This window comes from Galeopterus variegatus, unplaced genomic scaffold, assembly GCF_000696425.1.
Source record: "Galeopterus variegatus unplaced genomic scaffold, G_variegatus-3.0.2 Scaffold4222, whole genome shotgun sequence".
Classification (NCBI taxonomy): Eukaryota; Metazoa; Chordata; class Mammalia; order Dermoptera; family Cynocephalidae; genus Galeopterus; species Galeopterus variegatus.
In genome coordinates, this window is record NW_007730333.1 from 167,734 (window position 1) to 185,847 (window position 18,114).

The 18,114-nt window shown below is 46.1% G+C and overlaps 1 protein-coding gene across 1 annotated transcript; it reads left to right on the plus strand.

The window, feature by feature from the left end:
* The first annotated feature begins 2,637 nt into the window (after positions 1 to 2,637).
* On the plus strand, positions 2,638 to 17,211 carry TMEM40 (transmembrane protein 40). Its single transcript, XM_008587033.1, has 11 exons — positions 2,638 to 2,710; positions 3,367 to 3,486; positions 7,441 to 7,530; positions 8,675 to 8,728; positions 10,994 to 11,029; positions 11,421 to 11,453; positions 11,842 to 11,889; positions 15,089 to 15,160; positions 15,252 to 15,326; positions 15,834 to 15,896; positions 16,640 to 17,211. Exons 1-11 carry the CDS (start codon positions 2,638 to 2,640, stop codon positions 16,657 to 16,659), a joined length of 684 nt encoding a protein of 227 aa, XP_008585255.1. The 3' UTR covers positions 16,660 to 17,211.
* Positions 17,212 to 18,114: the final 903 nt, after the last annotated feature.

Consider the following 18,114-nt stretch of genomic DNA (forward strand, 5'->3'; position numbering starts at 1 on the left):
TCCCTGGATGTTGGCTTTGTTTGCAGGATTGACACTGGTTCACCACCCCCAACTCTGTGTTTCTGCATTCAGGACGCAGGAAAGAGGAAGCAGAGGGCAGACGGAAGTTGATATACCCAGAGCTGGAACCAGGCCGAACTAGAGGTGAGAACCGATTGTCAAACTTTCAGGAATTTTGGGAGCCAGTTGTTAAATACACCATTATTAAAAATAAAAGTATACAAACATATAATTAGATAAATTATATTAAAAACAAAGGTAATAAGCACTCAAAATGTATCACTTCCTAATTTATTTTACTATGTTCTGCTATCATCTGTGCACTTGAGATTATTCACATTTATTGTATCTTATGGTGCAAACACTACATCATGGTATGTGCTCCTGTGTGTCTCTTCCCAACTGTGCTAGGTGACATCACAACGGAATCTTGAAATCAGTCACAGTGGGAGTCTTTACACCACAGAAATCAGTAAACTTTACAAATCACAGCTCGTTTGTTTTGTTGATTGTCTAAATCTAAGAAAGTGATTAAGAAAATGTTAATAAGGCAGATTAAACCTAAAACTGTACTGTACCCGCAACAATTACATTGTGAATAGCACAAAAAATTGAGAAGATATTCTTTCAAAATTTGAAAAGGATTGTTCAGTCCAGCAAAGTTGCTCACATCACTGACAGACGAGTGAAGTTCCAGCACGTCTTTGCCGTCTCCCTTTTGTCTTGCACGTCAGTGTAAAAGAAGACAGCAGCCAGCATTCTCACAGGAAGTACTCTCGTTCATCAGGGATGCGAACAACTTCTTTGCTGAATTTGGTAGTAATCAAACATTTATTTGTAGTCTGATTTTGTGACACTATTGTTGGCAATAGAATTATAAAAACTGATATTGGATTTTGCAAGAAACACCAAGTTGCACTGAAGTTATAGGTGCATGGAATTCACAATAAAGAGTCCTGTATGTTTTCTTATTTGTAAACTGTGTGCCACACATTCTTTACATCAGTTAAACGTATAACAAACCTATGTGTGTGTATACATGTATGTGTATGCACTCCCCCGTCCCCAGAGCCACTAAACATTTCTCAGCACACCACTGCACGTATCCCATCCACTCACATTCCATTGGCAAGAATGTAGTCACATGGCCGTACCTGGCTCAAGGGATTCTGGGAAGTGCTGTGTAGTCATGTGCCCAACTAAAATCAAGGCTGTTGGGGAGCAGCCCCACCATGGCAGCTACATGTATTTTTCCCAGGGGAGAGCACCAGCTCACTGAGGTTAGTCATTTGGATTTTCCACGGTCACAGTTATGGTCTTCTCGTGGCCTCACCTGAAGGCCTGCCTCTAGAGTTAGCTCCAGCTTTTCTCGGGAACTGAGGAAAGCACAGAGTATGGTGTCCTGATGGGTCAGATTTCCAAATCTTGTTCTGAACCTTCAAGCACCTGCTTCCTGCCCTCACTTTCACTGCTTACATCCGTAATCCTGGTAGGCACTTCCAGCCCAACTCAACTGCAGCTGTGAGCAGTGCTGTGCCCCAGACCTATGGTTTGGGTGGATTAAATAGAATATGGGCTCTGGGGTTCCAACTCATGCAAGTCACCTCATCTCTTTGAGCCTCGGCTTTCTCTTCTGTAGAATGGGATGATAAATCTCACCCTGCACGATTATTGTAAGAGTCAAATGAGACAATCTTTTGGAAAGATGTTTTGTTGTCCAGAAGCTTCAATTCAAATGTGAGGAGTAATTAATCCCAATTCCTACCTGACTGGTTTGTGATCAGGTTCAGATGGAATTACGGACACATAAGCCTTTTGTAAAACTGTTAAGCACTATACCTACATAAGGTGGCATGTTACATTTTTAAGTAATGAAAAATTATTGATTATTTTATTATAACAAAAGCAATAATGTTAGAAATTTAGGAAGTAAAGTAAAATGTAAAGTAAAAACTAAGAAAATTAAAGTATCCATGTTACCACCCAGAGATAACCCCTATTTGTATTTTAACATAGCTCCAACATTTTCAACTCTTGGCCTTGTTTGTTTTTTTTAGACCCCCTTCTACTTCTTCCAGCTCCCCAGCAAGATTATTTTGAGGCAAATCCTCATAAACATTTCAGCACTTATCTTTAAATTTAAGGATAGTTTCAATAAATATGACACCAATATAAATATCACACCTAAAAACATAAGTTCTTGGGCCGGCCCGGTGGCGCGCTCAGTAGAGTGCGGCGCTTGGGAGCGTGGTGGCGCTCCCGCCGAGGGTTTGGATCCCATGTAGAGACCGGTCCGCTCACTGGTTGAGTGTGGTGTGGGCGCGACACCGAGGGTTGCGATCCCGTTGCTGGTCGCAGTATGGGTGCGACACTGAGGGTTGCGATCCCGTTACTGGTCACAAAAAAAAAGACAAAAAGGAAAAAAAAAAAAAAGAAAAAAAAAGTTCTTAATATTATCAAAACATAATCATTATTCAAATTTCCCTAATTGTATATTTCTTTTTTTGTATGTTGTTTTTCTTATTCCTTTGAATATTGGGTGTTTGTCTTTTTAATTTATCAGCTGAACTCTTTATCTATTAAGGACATTAACTAAGGTATTATTAATTACTTATTGTTAGTCTTCCAGGGCAAGCCATGGAGACTTCAGGATCCTCCTCCCAGCCTCAAGACAACAGTCGAGTCCACAGAGAAACAGAAGATCTGGACCGTATGTTTGCATTCTCAGAGCCCAGGGGCAGGGCCACCCAGGAGGTGAAGTCCAGCAGTAGGGGGGTGGGGGTGGGGGGCCCAGAAGGAGACCCTGCTCTGCTCATGTGGTGAAGTGGCTCAAATTGCAGCTGAAACAGGAAGTAGTGGTTTTACACACATACACACACACATATGTGCTTGGTCTAGTCTGTTCCCCAGCACTTTCTAGCTGTGGGGACCCTCTGTTGTGCCCCAAATCTCAAGGAGTCTCTGGTGGCTTGAGCTGGCACTAGGGAAAGTCCCCAGAAGGTGGGAAGGGTCCTGTGTGGCACTAGAATGGGAGATGGGAAGGTTTAGGGCTTGATAAGATCTCTGTAATTTACAGAGAATCCTAAATTGGCAACTACTACACCGAGTCCAGTGGTCTCTGGGCAGGGCAGGGGGCTTAGAAGCCTCTTCTCTAGGGTCCATATTCAGAGAAATCTCTGCCTTGGGCCTTCCTAAAAGGCCCTGGGTCTCTGAGCACTTTCCATTGGCTCAAGCATAGATGTTTGGGAAGATAATTCAGTCCCTCCTGGCTCCCCAAGTCCAAGTAGACCCCTGGGGAGGCTCTGGTGGTCCCTGGGGTGGGAAGGGTGGGAAACACCCACCCCCTTGCCTACATGTGCCTCCCAGACAAGCAAGATGGGAAGACCGGACCCTTTTCCCAAGAACAACATGAGAGAGACAAGTCCTCCTCCTCCTCCTCTTCCTCCTCCTCCTCCTCCTCCTCGTCTTCGTCCTCGTCCTCCTCAGGTATAGCAAAGATTTAAAAACATGTAAATGTGTATATCACAATATTATTCAAGAAAGACATTTACATGGAAAAACAATCCCCCATACTTCAAGTAATTGAGGTACTGGGTACTTCAATGCTGTTTTTCCACATTCCCTGCTAGAGTCCATCTGTCTATACATGTCCTTGTACATAGTTATAATGGATCGTATAGAAGATTTTGTTCTCCATTGAAATCTTTGCTGTCTCATCCTATGCATTTTGCCATGTTCTCCTATAATATCTTTGCAGCCATTTTTAATGCTTATCAAACAGCCCCTCAAGCAAAGCAGCATGCAGGTTAATTAGGGGCACTGCAGTGTTGTAGTCAAAACCTCTGTTGTAGGTTCAAATGCTATCTTTGCCACTAACTAGCTATGTGTCCTTCACTAAACTGCTTAACCCCTGTATGCCCCAGTGTCCCCATCAGTAAGATGGGGATGATACCAATAGGCAATACCTCACTGGCGTATTATAAGGATTCAATTCTTTATACATGTAAGTCTTTGCACCTCGTACATAGCAAAAGCTCTAAAACTAACTTAGTATCAAGATTTCCCCCCTTCCAGGTTTATTATGCTCATGAACATCTTTGTGCAAAAGCTTTCACTTTTTAAATTTTTTGTATAAATCATGTCCCAAGTTTTCATTTTTTGTCACTTACAAAAAAAAGAAAAGGAAAAGAAAGGCTGGCCGGTTAGCTCAGTGTTTAGAGTGTGAGGTCTAGGGTTCGATCCCTGTACTGTCCAGTCACCAAAACAAAACAAACAAACAAACCCCAAAAAGAAACATATGATAAAAGGAAGGCAAGCACACACAAAAAAGAAAAAAAAGAAAAGAGATCGTGTCCTAAATACCGATTCCCCACAAGTACTTTTGTGGGTTTAGGTGAATGACATCTCCAAAAGGGACTTGATTGCAAGCTACCACGTTATTCTCCAAGAGACAGCAGAATGTTCTTTCATTTTTATCCTTTTAATTCAAAATGTAATGCTGAATGTACAGCAGCAGCAGCAGCAGCATTGAAGTCCTGTTCCGAGCCCTTGACATGTAATAACTCAGTTAATTCTCACAGCGACCCACTGAGGAAGGTTCTGTTAGTATTTCATTTTACAGGTGTGGAAACCGAGGCACAGAGAGGCTAACTGACCTGATGTGAGAGGGCTTCATAACCAACTTGGATTCCCTGAAGGTCTTTCTGGGACTGGGGGAGATAAGGTGTTGAGCTCTGGTCTACCCCTCCCCAACCAGAGCCCCTGCACTATGATCTGTTTTACATCGTGGGCTTGGGTTTAAGATTTTTATTTGGTGAAATGTTACCTGGACTAAAAGAAAAAGGCTCATAAAACCCTGGTCGCAAGTCCTCATGTTTCAAATGATGAGACCAAGGCTCCAGGCCACAAAATCAATGCTTATTTCAGCAGACAGAGGAGGGAGACAGGTTGGTGGGTCCAGTGGGTCTGTTTGTAGCCAGTCTCCTCACAGGACTGGAAAGGAGCTGCCTCCCTTAAAAACAAACAAACAAACAAACAAACAAACACCCCACCACCTACCAGGTTTAGTTCTGGAAGAAGAGCTTCTAGAGGTGGGCTGTTGCCTGTCTCTTTGTTTCTTCTCCCTGGGCAGGAGGGAATGATCTGTCCTCTGATTGTGTTGGACCCTCAAAGGGTGCTGCTCCCTACAAATATTCTCCCCCCAGTGTGGCCATAAGCCCCTTCCCTGGGGTCTCCATAGCACACATGGGACAGGCTGTAATTAGCAAAACTGAACACGAAGAAAAAGTAACAGGAGAACACACATGGAGCCCTAGAAGTGCAGAGGCACTTGCAGAGGATCATGGTCCCCAAGCCTGCCGTGGCTGACCTGCTGCCAGAACTCAGACCCTGCCCCTTCTGCAGGCTCAGAGTGTAACCCACAGTCTGAAAAGCCCCAAGCCTGGATGGCTCCCTGCAGCCTCATCTTCCTCACACGCAGGACCCTGATTCACACACTGGCATCCAGTGTCTCGCTCCCTATGTGCCTTTTTATTTTTAAGGTGTCCTGTTATTTTTAAATGAAGTTTTCCAGTGGTAAAAGATGATACATAGGCACATGGCAGAAAATATAAAGCATATACAGAAATAGAAAGAAGAGAAAAAAATTACCCATTGCCTCATCACCAGTGATAATCACCAGAAACCTATTAGTGTATTCACTCATGTTTATTCAGTAAATGTTTATTGAGCACCACCTACATGCCAGCCTCTGCAATGGCTACTGGGGGCACTAGCAATAAACAGTGAGTCTTCCTGCCATGGTTAATTTTTTTCAAGTAATTGAATTACAGAGAATATACTATAATTGTTCTCATTTAAACAGCATATGCTCTATAATACCTTTCATAAAAAGTTTATATTATGGATATATCATAGAGAAAGCTTAAATAACGTTCATTCACATGTTGATGGAGTTGACCCTAGCTGATAGAATTTGAGTAATTTTTGCTTTCTTTATTTTCTGTATTGTTTGACATTTTGCCACATGCATTATCTCTGTAGCAATGAAATGTCTTTTTTTTTTTTTTTTTTTTTTTTTTTTTCATTTTTCCCCATGCATTTTTTCTTTAGCAAAAAAAATTTTTTTTTTTTTTTTTTTTTTTTTTTGCATTGGTGGATATTTGTAAAATATAGAAGGGAAGAAAATAGAAATCACCCCAAATTTTATTTCCTGAGAGAAATACCACTGTTGTTATTTTCATGTACTTCCTGATACCTCTTCCTCCTGTATCTAGCTGAAGTCACATATGCATTGATTTTTAAGCACAATTAACTTGGCTACTTCATTTATTTATTTTTCACCAACCTCCATAAAAAAAAACAAACCCCAAAACCCCTGACCCTAGTGTTAGAATACCACGTTCTAACCAATTAAGCTACTTGCCAGCCCAGTTTCCTGGGTTTTTAAAATTTATCCATGATTGACCAGAAGGTCCCCAAGCACGTTGAGGGACACTCAGAATTTCTAGGGCCATCTTGGTCATTTTTTGGACCTGGAGTCAGAAACTCCTAGACTTGAATTCTTGGAATGCTGACCTGCCCAAGAGCACAATGACTTGATCAAGCTCCTGCTCCATGCTGGGCATCCCCGAGAGGTGGAGGACCCAGGCCACATCCTCAGGTTGTGGATGGAGAGACGAGCATCACGGGACCCCTGGCACTCATGTCCTGTGGCTCTAATGGCTCTGGACAATGTCCACTGAGTCAAGCACAGACAGCTGGTGCTACAGAAATCCCAGAGGGTGGATGGAGAGACGAGCATCACGGGACCCCTGGCACTCATGTCCTGTGGCTCTAATGGCTCCGGACAATGTCCACTGAGTCAAGCACAGACAGCTGGTGCTATAGAAATCCCAGAGAGGGGAGGGCAAGGTCGGTGTGAGTTGGGCAGTTGGAAAAGGCTTTCTACAGGAGGTGTGACATCAGCTGAACCTTCACGACAAGGTGAAGCCCCTGCACTTGGTGGGGGGAAACCATGTCAGTAATGACACCTCACAGGACCTCGTCTTGTCTTCAGGAAAGCTTTATGAGGTAGGCAAGGCAGCAGCAGAAACATTCAGTAGACATGACACCAACAGAAACGCTAAGTGGTTTGTCCAAGGTCACGCAGAAAGTTAGTGGCAGGCCTCCCACCCCCAGTCTCCAAAGCAGAGCTCTTTCCTCCAATCACGCTCTTCATGTAGACTGGATTCTGAGAACGAACAGAAACGCTAAGTGGTTTGTCCAAGGTCACGCAGAAAGTTAGTGGCAGGCCTCCCACCCCGAGTCTCCAAAGCAGAGCTCTTTCCTCCAATCACGCTCTTCATGTAGACTGGATTCTGAGAACGAGCACCAGAAGGAACAGACTGCTGGCTCGTTCCAGGCTGAGGTTCTCCTACAGCTTGTATTTGTTCCCTGCAGACAGCAGTGATGAGGACCAGCACCCCAGAGTAACTGCAAAACGTCGCCGGAGCCTGGGGGCTGGACGCCCCCACAGGGACAGCTCACCCGGTAGGCAACAGCCCCTGCCATTTTCCATACTTGGCTCACTGTGGAGTTTCTCAGCGTGACCCAGCCTGTCGTGGGAAGACGTTCCTCACAGCGTTGTCTATAGCAGGGCAGAAAGAGGAAATCACCTAACGTCCCACAACAGTGAAGTAGATCAATGACTCTGGTTATACGTCTGTTCTTCATCAAACTCTGAAGTGATAAACAAAGATGTCAAATCACATAATTAATTTGATCTCATATATACTTAGTAAAAATTCACACATATATGGTTATAAATGAGACTGGAAGGAAAAATGTCAAAATGTTAATAGTGGTTATCTCTGGATGGTGAAATTATGAGTGATTTTTATTTTCTCTTTTTTGAACTGTCCCATACTATAAGTAGTTTACAATAAACATGTTTTGTTTTTACAGCAAAAATGAAATGATTTTTGTAAAAAAAATGAAAATAAAAATAAACAATGAATTTTGTGGGAAAAATAGGTAAAGAGCCTGAATCAATAGCACAGAACCCAGCAGCCATGAGTTCATTACTAAATGCTGCCCATAGAGCTGGAGCTGAGCTCTGGGTTCTATTTCTGGAGATAAAAATTATTTGGAATGCAGGCTTTGGTGACAGACCTGGTGGAGTCGCCCCTTACTGGCTGTCTGACTTTGGGAGAATAATTTAAGTTTTTGATCCTCAGTTTCCTTATCTGTGTAATGGGTAGGGATAGGTACCAAATACCTTCTTCTTAGGATTTCCATGAGGATCAAACGAAACATTAAATACAAATTACTAAGCAATTTGTTTGGCAGCAATAAATAAAAAGAAAAAGATATATAAATTACTTACTACAATGTTGGTACATAGTAGTGATCAATAAATGACAACTATCAGTATTATTGACCTTTAGCAAGACCCAGGTCAGGCTTCCAATTCTTTCTTAGTAAACTGAACTCGGTCACCTCTGCAGGTGCTGGGGGAGTTCAACTGTGTAAAGGGAAAGCACTTGTAAGGCCATCTTGCCTCTTGACGGATCCCCACCTCACCCCAGCGCAAGGACTGTGTCACTTTTTAAGGCTTCAGACCCATGGGAGATGGAAGTGGCCCTGGGTCATGGTGCCTGCGGAGAGCTGACTACGGGATTTTGTCTCCACCCAGGTGCGGGGCACGGGGAGCCTGATGTTTGGAAGAATGAGCTTCAACTCTATGGAGGTAACTGGTTTTCCAGTGGCTTTGGAGAAAAGAGTATTAGACTAAGGGCGTGAGGACTCAGGGCTTCGTTGGGCAGAAACAAGGTCATGAGGGGGTTTCATGAGCTGAAAAGTACCAGGCAAATACAGGAGATGTGGTGAGGTGAACACTGGCAGGTGGGAATGGGGGTATTTTCTTCCATGATTAGACAGTCTCGAGGAAATCCTACATTCTCTTCTGAGCTGTAACCTTGACTTGCAGGATGACCTTGAGGAGTCACCCAATCTTTCTGGGCCTCAGCTTCCCAACCAGCAAAGTGGGACATGATCAATGCCCCTTCTCTTGGAATACTGGGTTGTTTAAGCATGAGAGGAAAAAATTATGGATCTGATCTCTACAGCTCTCATTTTATGGAATAATAGTTTACAAGCACCCTGATTACTGCAGTGAGGAGGAATAAATAATATGGAACTTTGGCTGGTAGCCCTGTGATAAAGCGGTGGACTATGTGGGAATGCTAAACAGCTCGACCGATGCACACCAGATAAGAAAGCCTGCTTAGCTTTGTTTAGTCCAGCATTTCCAAAACCTACTTAATCTCCTAACTCCTGGTAATAACCCAGGAGAAACAGTAGAAAACCCTTATGAATACAAAAAAAAAAAAAAAAAAGACTGATATGTTATGCATCAAAATACGACCATGTCAAATCTCAACTGATATTTTATATATATGTATATATGACCAGTGACTGCCCCTGGGTGGTAGCATAGTGGGGAATCTTTCCAGTGTTTTATTTGCTTATCTGCATTTTCTGATTTTCTTTTTCTTTTTTTTACAAAAACAAGTATTACTTGGTTTAGAAAAAAGTTTTTAACTACTCAAGTAGTTTAAGAAAGGTTTCACTGGTTGAAAAATAATAGAAAGTGGGTGTGGCCTGTGGCTCACTTGGGAGAGTGTGGTGCTGATAGCTCCAAGGCCATGGGTTCGGATCCCATATAGGGATGGCCGGTTTGCTCACTTGGGAGAGCGTGGTGCTGACAACACCAAGTTAGGGGTTAAGATCCCCTTACCGGTCATCAAAAATAAAAATAAAAATAAAAATAAACATAATAATAGAGACCGTTGTTTCCATGTATTTTAAAATATTTTTTTCATCATCATAGAAATAATTTATATTCACTGAAGAAAATGCGAATATAGTCAGTTACTTGTGAATTACTTTCCCTTTCTGAAGGCATCTGAGGTGCTTCATAAATCACACTGTTTGAGTCTAATTTCACGTAATTTTTGGTGTGTTCCTTGTACTCTCAGTACTGGCTACTCTGGCCACTTCGCTGAAGACAGTTCAGTGTGCTGAGTGTCTATTCACGTTCTCAGCACCCCCTTCTGGTATTTGTGTCCTGGGGTTGCCCTTGAAGGACAGGTGGTGAGGGATGTCGGGGTCCCACCTGCTTTTGAGGGGAATGAAAGTAACAGGCTAGGAGAGAGGTCACCAGGGAACTAGAATGGCGAATAACTAATAGATGGTGAATAAGGTGGGAAGGCCACCCAAGACCAGATTGACGGGGAGACCGCAGCTCAGGGCAGGTTTATAGGGCTCAACTCACTCTCAGCAGCCCAGAGAAGTGGCTCAACACTCAGGGTGGGGGGCCACAGCTCCTGGTGTACAACCCAGCTTGGCTCCCATGCCCTCTGGGCCTGGTGGGGCTGGGGCCACTTGGCTAGGTTCATCACCTGCATCTGGATAGGTTTGAGCAGACAGGTCGCAAACTGGTGGCCTGTGTGCATAGATGTGTTTTATCTGGCTCATAGACTGTTTTTTTAAAATTATGATTGTTAATATATTTCATCAAATTTACAACCCACATTTTTTCACATTTGAACATCTCCAAAATCAGGATGCATCTTAAAACCACTGGCAACTTAAAATTATATTTGCTGGGGTTTTCCTGACGTAGTAGCACATAATCTCACATCTCACAAACGATAGTGTCTTTGATTTGTGGAATGTGTGAGTTACCAACCTTTTTTATAATCAGGAAGTTTACTAAAGCCTGGCCTCTTGTGGGAAATTGGAAGACCTGTAAGACCAGGCTGGTGATCCTACAGCAGCCTTCTGTGGCTGGTGGGTGGTGGCTGCCCCTTTAGTAGGAGCAGAAATGCTCCAGTCTGCTCCAGTCCCCACCTGGCCACTACGGATCAAGTGGAAAATCTCTGAGCAGGATCCACCTTCTCCTCACCCAGAAGATCATGGGTAGGTGATCACTGATTTTCCTTCTGTGCAGATGCCTCTGGAGAGCTGGTGCCCTCTGAGGAATCAGGTGAGTGTCCAGTTAGGGGAGAGGGGTCATTGGTGCTGATGTTAAGCAAAGTCTGGGCATCACCTCTTTCCCCATGAGAGCTAGCTACTGTCAGGGTACACAGCGGTGAGAAATGGGAACCCAAATTCTCTTGGGGCCTGGGGCTCTGACCCAGCTTCAGCAAGCAGGCAGGGATGGCTGCAGCACAAACAGGAAGCCAGTGATTAGAAAGTGGGTCCACCCAATAGACAAGAAGATTACAACTAGCCATGGACAGATAGGAAGATCCCTGGGGGTTGGAGAATTCGACAGGGGCATTTTCTTACATCACCTGTGGCCTCCCCCAGGGTGGGGGCAGCTGCTAAGGACCCCAAGCTGGCCTGAGCACTAACATTGAGTTTCTTATTTCCAGGACTCCGAAGAAGAGGCTCTGACCCAGCAAATGGTAAATATGCAGCTCAAAGAGAGCAGGAGGCAGCCTGGATTCCAGAGGGTGGGAGAGCATCACAGGCAGCCCGGTGGTGGTGATGGGGGTGTCAGTCCCAGCACTGATGCCATCATCAGCCAGTGTCACTGTGAATCAGGAAAGGACCTCCAGCACAGGGGAAATGGAACCAAACACAGACTCAGGCCTGTGGAGGGAGGAGGGGCCAGTGGGGATCCCAAGAACAGCCACCCCACCTTCACGATTTTGCTCGGCTGGATTGGCAGTAAGTGCTCTCTGACCCAGGAAGAAGCACCCAGGAGGTCAAATCTTGGTGAGGCAGGGAAGAGAAAATCCCCCCTGATCTCCTGTGTCAAAGTTAAACTTTGCTCTCTCTCTTGTTCCTAAGGAGAAGTGGAGGCCTCTCAGCTAAGAAGACTGAACATAAAGAAAGATGGTAAGGAAAGCGGTACCAGAGCTGCTTCCACCTGCCTGGTCCAGATTTCTATGGGTAAAAGGCAGCTGGTGACCTAGAACAATAAACACAGCCCACCTCTGTTCTGTGCCCTGCAGTTTGCAAACTCCTCCACTTAGAATCACCTTGAGAAGGTGGTAGATTCCCATTTTGCATATTTAGAAACTGAGGCTCAAGTTTGGGGATTGGCCTTACGGCTAATCAGTGGTACAGCCTCGGACTGAACCCCGGTCCTGTGTTCTTTCTGCTATACCTGAAGGCAGGAGGATGATAAATGCCCTCCATGCCTTGTGGCCAGGGTGAGGAGCTGGTAGTGGGCCATGAGGTCAGATTAGACCAGACTCCAGAGAAGGAGCCATGGGAGCCAGAGGGGTCACCTCTGCTCCAGGCCTGGAATCGGTGGGGACTTCAGGAAGGAAGGTGAGGGCAGGAGGGGAGACCATGGTTTTTTTATTTTAAAGACAGCAGTTGTTCTAGAAACTCTTGAGTTGTGACTAAAGCCCCACTTTGAGGGAGTGGGCAACCTGCGCCGCAGACCCTCGCTCTGCCTCTGCCCAGCTGGATGAAACAGGGAATGCTGTTTAACTTTCCCAGGTAATAGAAGGAGGCTCACTGGACTAAAGCTGAGATTCTCAAAGTGTAGGCCATGTCCAAGCTGCCGAAGGACATGGCACTATGACCCACAGAGAGGGGACCCTGTCCCGCGCCCTGGGCCCGCCCCGTCCCCACTGCCCTGTCCGCCAGGGACACCTGGGCAGCGTGGGGATGTCTTGGTCTCATTTTGTCTGCCGTATTCGTTTTTAAGACAGGAGATCCTAGTTTTCCATTTACTGTTGTGATATAAGCTTCCTTTTAAAGAAAACGTATGAAAGGACAGAAGGAAACTCTGTAGAGAACAGGTGAAGGGAGGCTTAGCACAGACGGTCCCTGGATCAGCAAGAAACTGAGGGTGGTGCGCGGCGCTCCATAGAAACGGCGACACCACCAGGGTAGCGGGTGGGTGGCCGGAGGCTGGGAAGGACTGGGTTGGAACGTCCCCGGAGGTCCCTTCCTGCTCGAGCACGACCTCCCGACCTCCTCGCGCCGTCCACGGCTGTCCCCCTCTCGCAGCTCACACCGCGCACGCGCGCCCTGCCCGCTCGCTGAGTCCGGCGCCTCCGCTCTGCAAGGCACAGCTCGGACTCCTGTTCCTCCAAGTCCTCCTGGACGGCCTGGCCACGGTGACTTCCAAACTTTTATGACATATTTTTTAGGAGGCTGGCCGGCTCGGGGATCTGAACCCGTAATCCTGGTGTTATAAGGCTGTGTGCTCTAATCAACTGAGCTAACCGGACAGCCCCTATGACATCTTAACGACTGCCTAAAATCCCACAGTATGTGTACATAGTGACTGACTTACCCTCCTCCAATTGATGGACGTTTGAGTTGTTTCTGATATTTTTACTCTTTCAGGCTATACGGTCCTACCCCTCCAGTCCTCTATTTGAACTTGCATTGTGTTGCTATTGCTTTTTTTTTTTTTTTAAACCCTTGTATTTTCTAAATACTTATTCATCAAAAACAAAAACAAAAACTGAGAAACAGATCCAGGGAGAAACTGTTGGAAACTCATTTTGCATTTCTGAAAAGTCGGGTGAGGAAGAGGGAGAAGGGAAGTTCTCTAACCCTGCTCACTCCCAGGTTTTCCCATCTCTGAAGAGACCTAAGCCGGACACTTTTTAAAACAGTATGTCTAGTTCTGCATAATGTACTTTTTTCCTAAAGGATAAACTGACTTTAGAAGCCAAGAATGTTCTAGAAATAATCATTTTGATTTTCCCCAGAAACAAAAACAAAACAAAACAGAAATGTCCTCTTTGCCTTACATTCACTTGTCTTCAAAACGTCCCTTGATAGGGGTGATGCCCAGTGTCTCATTGCCTCATACCATTTACAAAGCACTTTCCCGTGCACCCCCCATGCATCCTCACTGTGGTGTGCAGGCTGCTCTCCTGGTTTTAGCAATGAGAACACTGAGGCTCAGGGGGTTCAGGACACTTGTCCAAGGCCTCACAGCACATCAGTGGCCAAACTGGACTGAACTGGGGCACATTCCCTGTAACCTTGATGCTCTACTCAAGGGTGCCTGCCTCCCCAGGGAACCAGCTCTAATTGTCCTTTTTTTTCTTTCTTAAAATCTGTTTTCATCCCCTCTAATCACAGCCATATGATGGGGTTAAAGCCACAGAGAAAGCAAGAAAGTTGCGTTCTCTCCCTACATGGCCCCCACATGCCTGGCAAAGTGCAGGGGTGCCATTTTACAGACCTCCCCTGAATTCCTGCCCTGGGCACACCCCCTGCCTCTCAGCTCCTCTACATGCCCCTTAACTCTGTAAACCCACCAGGCCTGCAATACCACTTCCAGGCACCAGCCCCACGGGAAGAGGTTCGCAAGTGCATGAAGGTTCTCGTGTAGTGATTTTGGCACAGCATCGGTGGGGACGGAAAATAACCGGACAACTCTAGGTTCATCAGTGGGGGCCCAGCTGAATCAAGTAGGGTAAATTCATACCACAGGACACTGTACAACCATAGGAAAAAAACAGGACAGATCTATGTGCTCTGAGGTGGAAAGATGGCCTTGATCTATTGATGAGGGGAAAAAAGCGAATTATAGAGTAGCGGATATACAGATTAATCCCGTTTTTGTTTTAAAAATGTGCATATATATGCCTGAAAATGTTCTGCCAATCACTATTCATCTTTAAGAAGTGGGATTAGGGAGAAAGGGGCAAACTGAAACTTTTAATTTTAAACCTGACATATTTGCATTTTCTACGATTGTGCTAACATTGATCCAACAAATAAAGTGTTGAGCACTTCTGCGAGCCCGTGCTGCTCTGGCTGCTGGGGGTGGCGCAGGGAACGAGACCGACTAAAATCCTTGCCCAACATGGAGCTGACATCCTGAGGGGGGGGTTGGTGGGGAGAGGGAAATACAGAATATATGTAGAAATGAAAATATAACCTGAAAGGTGATGAGTGTTATAAAAATAATAAGGTGAGGTGGGGTGGGTCTTGGGGTGCTGTGTTAGTTTTAGCAGCATCTCTGAACAAAGTTACATTTGAGCAGAGACTTTTTGTAATTAAAAAAGAGAGAGAGAAAGAAGCAAACAGTAATTCCCCACCTCTGCCTTTGCAGATGAGTTTTTCCATTTCGTCCTCCTCTGCTTTGCCATCGGGGCCTTGCTGGTGTGTTATCACTATTACTCAGGTGAGGGGGCTGGGCCTTGGGAATGGGGGAGGGGGATGACTGGGGCCAGGGACCTGCAGGCTGACCTTTCTCTCCCTCGCTGCCCTCCCAGACTGGCTCATGTCCCTTGGGGTTGGCCTGCTCACGTTTGCCTCCCTGGAGACCGTTGGCATCTACTTTGGGCTGGGTAAGCCGTCCCCCACCCCTGCCACACACACACAGCCCCGTTTCTTGGAGGGGTGGTAGCTGGACCGGCCTTACATGCTTGCCAAGGACCAAAAAAGTCAGAACTTAAACATTTAAAAAAATTCCCTTATGCTTGTATTTTCTTCCTAACCACTTTCAAGGTTGACGTGAGGTCACTGGCAAAACCCCATGGAAAAACCGGGCAGCTCCATGAAAAATGCAACATAATCAGTTTAAAGTGGCAAACAAATTGAACTAGCCAGATACCAAACGCCATGGTGAATGGGGTTGGGTACTGAATTCGCTGAGTTTCTTGTCACTATTATTGCTGTTTATGGTGGTTGTTTTTCATAATAATAATTCTAGTTCTATTAGCTAGGCTTAACCTGCTGCCTGAAATCCCACCATTAGAGCTTCGTTTGTGTGGGGGAGGACATGTGGGAGAGTCTGACCTCGTACCCCTCGAGGGGACACAGCCTCACTCACCTCTCTCCTCGTTTCTCGGCAGTGTACCGGATCCACAGCGTCCTGCACGGCTTCATCCCCCTCTTTCAGAAGTTGAGGCTGATGGGTAAGTTTTAAATTCTTCCTATGTTCACTTTCTCTCTCCTTATCGTGGCCTTCTGTTTCAAAAAAGGCTTAGCATACAGGAAAGAGCACAGGTCTGGAAGCAGGGGGCCTGGGTCCTACCTCTGCCAATTTATGAGCTCTGTGACCCTGGACAGGGCCTGTATCTTCCTTTAGCCTCAGTTTCCTCAACTGAAAAATGGGTGTAATAATCCCTACTGCACAGGGTGTTGTGAAAGTCAAGTGAGGAATGCACGTGAAAGGCCTTACGTGTGAACCTCTATAGAAAAGCAGGGGCCTGATTGTTCCTCGTTCTCTCAGAGGACTTTACTATCCCATAGACACCATCTTTTCTACGGTTTCATTTGCCTAATAGCAACTGGGGAAGTGGCCTTTAGTAATCTCACACTCGACTGATGAGGAAACTGAGGCTTGCAGAGGTGGAGTGACTTGCCCAGAGTCACACAGCTAGAGTGGCTGGCTTGGGCTGCAGGACGTTCTCCTTGACCAGCAGCTCTGTGCCTACCATTATGCCTCAGGACGGAAAGGCCAGGTGGCTGTGCGTCTCTGTGCTAAGGAAATATCTGTCTCCTTTAGTCCATTTAATTAATAAAGGGGAAGTTAGTTGCTATGACGGTGGGTCATGAAGGCCTGTGGCTTCTGGGTGACTACATCATGCCAGCTGGGAATGGTATTTGGGCATCTGCTTTCAGCATCCTGTGCTACCCTACCGGCTTTGCCTTCTAGGTTTCAGGAAGACTGACTGAGGCCACTGCCAGGTGGACAGCTGAGCCCCACTTTGACCAATACGGTATGCGCTGAGGCCACGAGGACAGACGGACGTTCTGGGAGACACACGAGAAGCCAAGCCAGAGCAATAAAGAAAGCACTTTTCCTTCCATGTGGTCTGAGTATTGGCCCCAGCACGGGCCGGTGTTCCACTTGGGCAGCATTAGCGTGCTGTCCAGCTGCTGGGATGGAAGGCAGAGGGAGGGTATGGGGCTGAATCCTTCATAGCACCTGGATAAGCAGGGAGACTGGGATGTCACTGCTCTCAGGAGACAGTGAGAGACCCCGGTCCCTGTGAGCTGCAATCTGTCTGGGCTTGGGTTTCAGGCTATCCTGGTGGGCTCTCAGGTCCTACAGAACCATCCTGGACACTCAGTCCACTGCCCTGAGCATGGTCCCCTGGGGTGAACCCGATGTACGTAAGATGTTGGGGACTAAAGCCCCAGCATCTGGGCATCTCCCCTGAGCCCCATCGCCCAGTGACAGCCCCTGCCTTGGACATCAGCATGATTCAAATAAACGCTCTCTTCCCTGAACTAAAAAGAGTCGGCTAAATATTCCTTTAGGGTTCTCGAGCACAAGAATGCATTTGGGGATCTCCTTTGAACCCATCTAGTCAGGGTGGGCACCCTGTCCACTGGATAAGTTATAAAAGGGATGAGTGTAAAGCCGCTCACTTCAGGCCCAAGTCTTCATCGTACAGGCTCGGAGCGGGAGATGGGGCCTTGCAAAATTCCTGTGAACGATATGTGGGGATATGGAGGCTGGCCCGCTGGCTCAGTTGGTTAGAGTGTGGTGTTATTTATTACACTGAGGTCAAGGATTCGGATCCCTGGCTAACCATAACTTCATAGCTGGAAGATGTCCGGGTGACTCAGGGCCTTCCTGATATCAACTTCACAGAATAGTCTCTGGGGGCTGGAGGAGCTTGCTGACCTTTAGGGATGACCTTCATGGCCACCATGGTCTTGGTCAAAATGTGTCTGGCTAAGCTGGGATGAAGGGAGTCCTTCAGGTTGAAAAGGAAGGACCATAGAAAGAACTCCAAGCTGAGTGAAGAAATAAAGATCTCTGGTGAAGGTGAACACGTGGACAGTTATGAAAGTTGGCACTATTTTTGTTTTCAACATGATTTAAAAGACTAAGTCAACACCAATTATTGGTCTCTATTTTTTGACACACAATGCATAAGATGTGGCCAGGGGAGGAGGGTTCTGACCTGGGAGACCCACCAGGGAGAAATCAAAGCACAGGGTGTCATCAAGGCCGCCAGCTCTCAGTGCACAGACACACAGACAGAGGAGGGTGCCATGTACCTGGCCCTTCACGAGCTTTCTCCTTCACACCTGCAGGAGAAGAACACATGCTTAGATGCAGCACCCTCCTCCCCAGGACACCTGCATGAGGACACTAGATGGGGACCCATAGGTCCC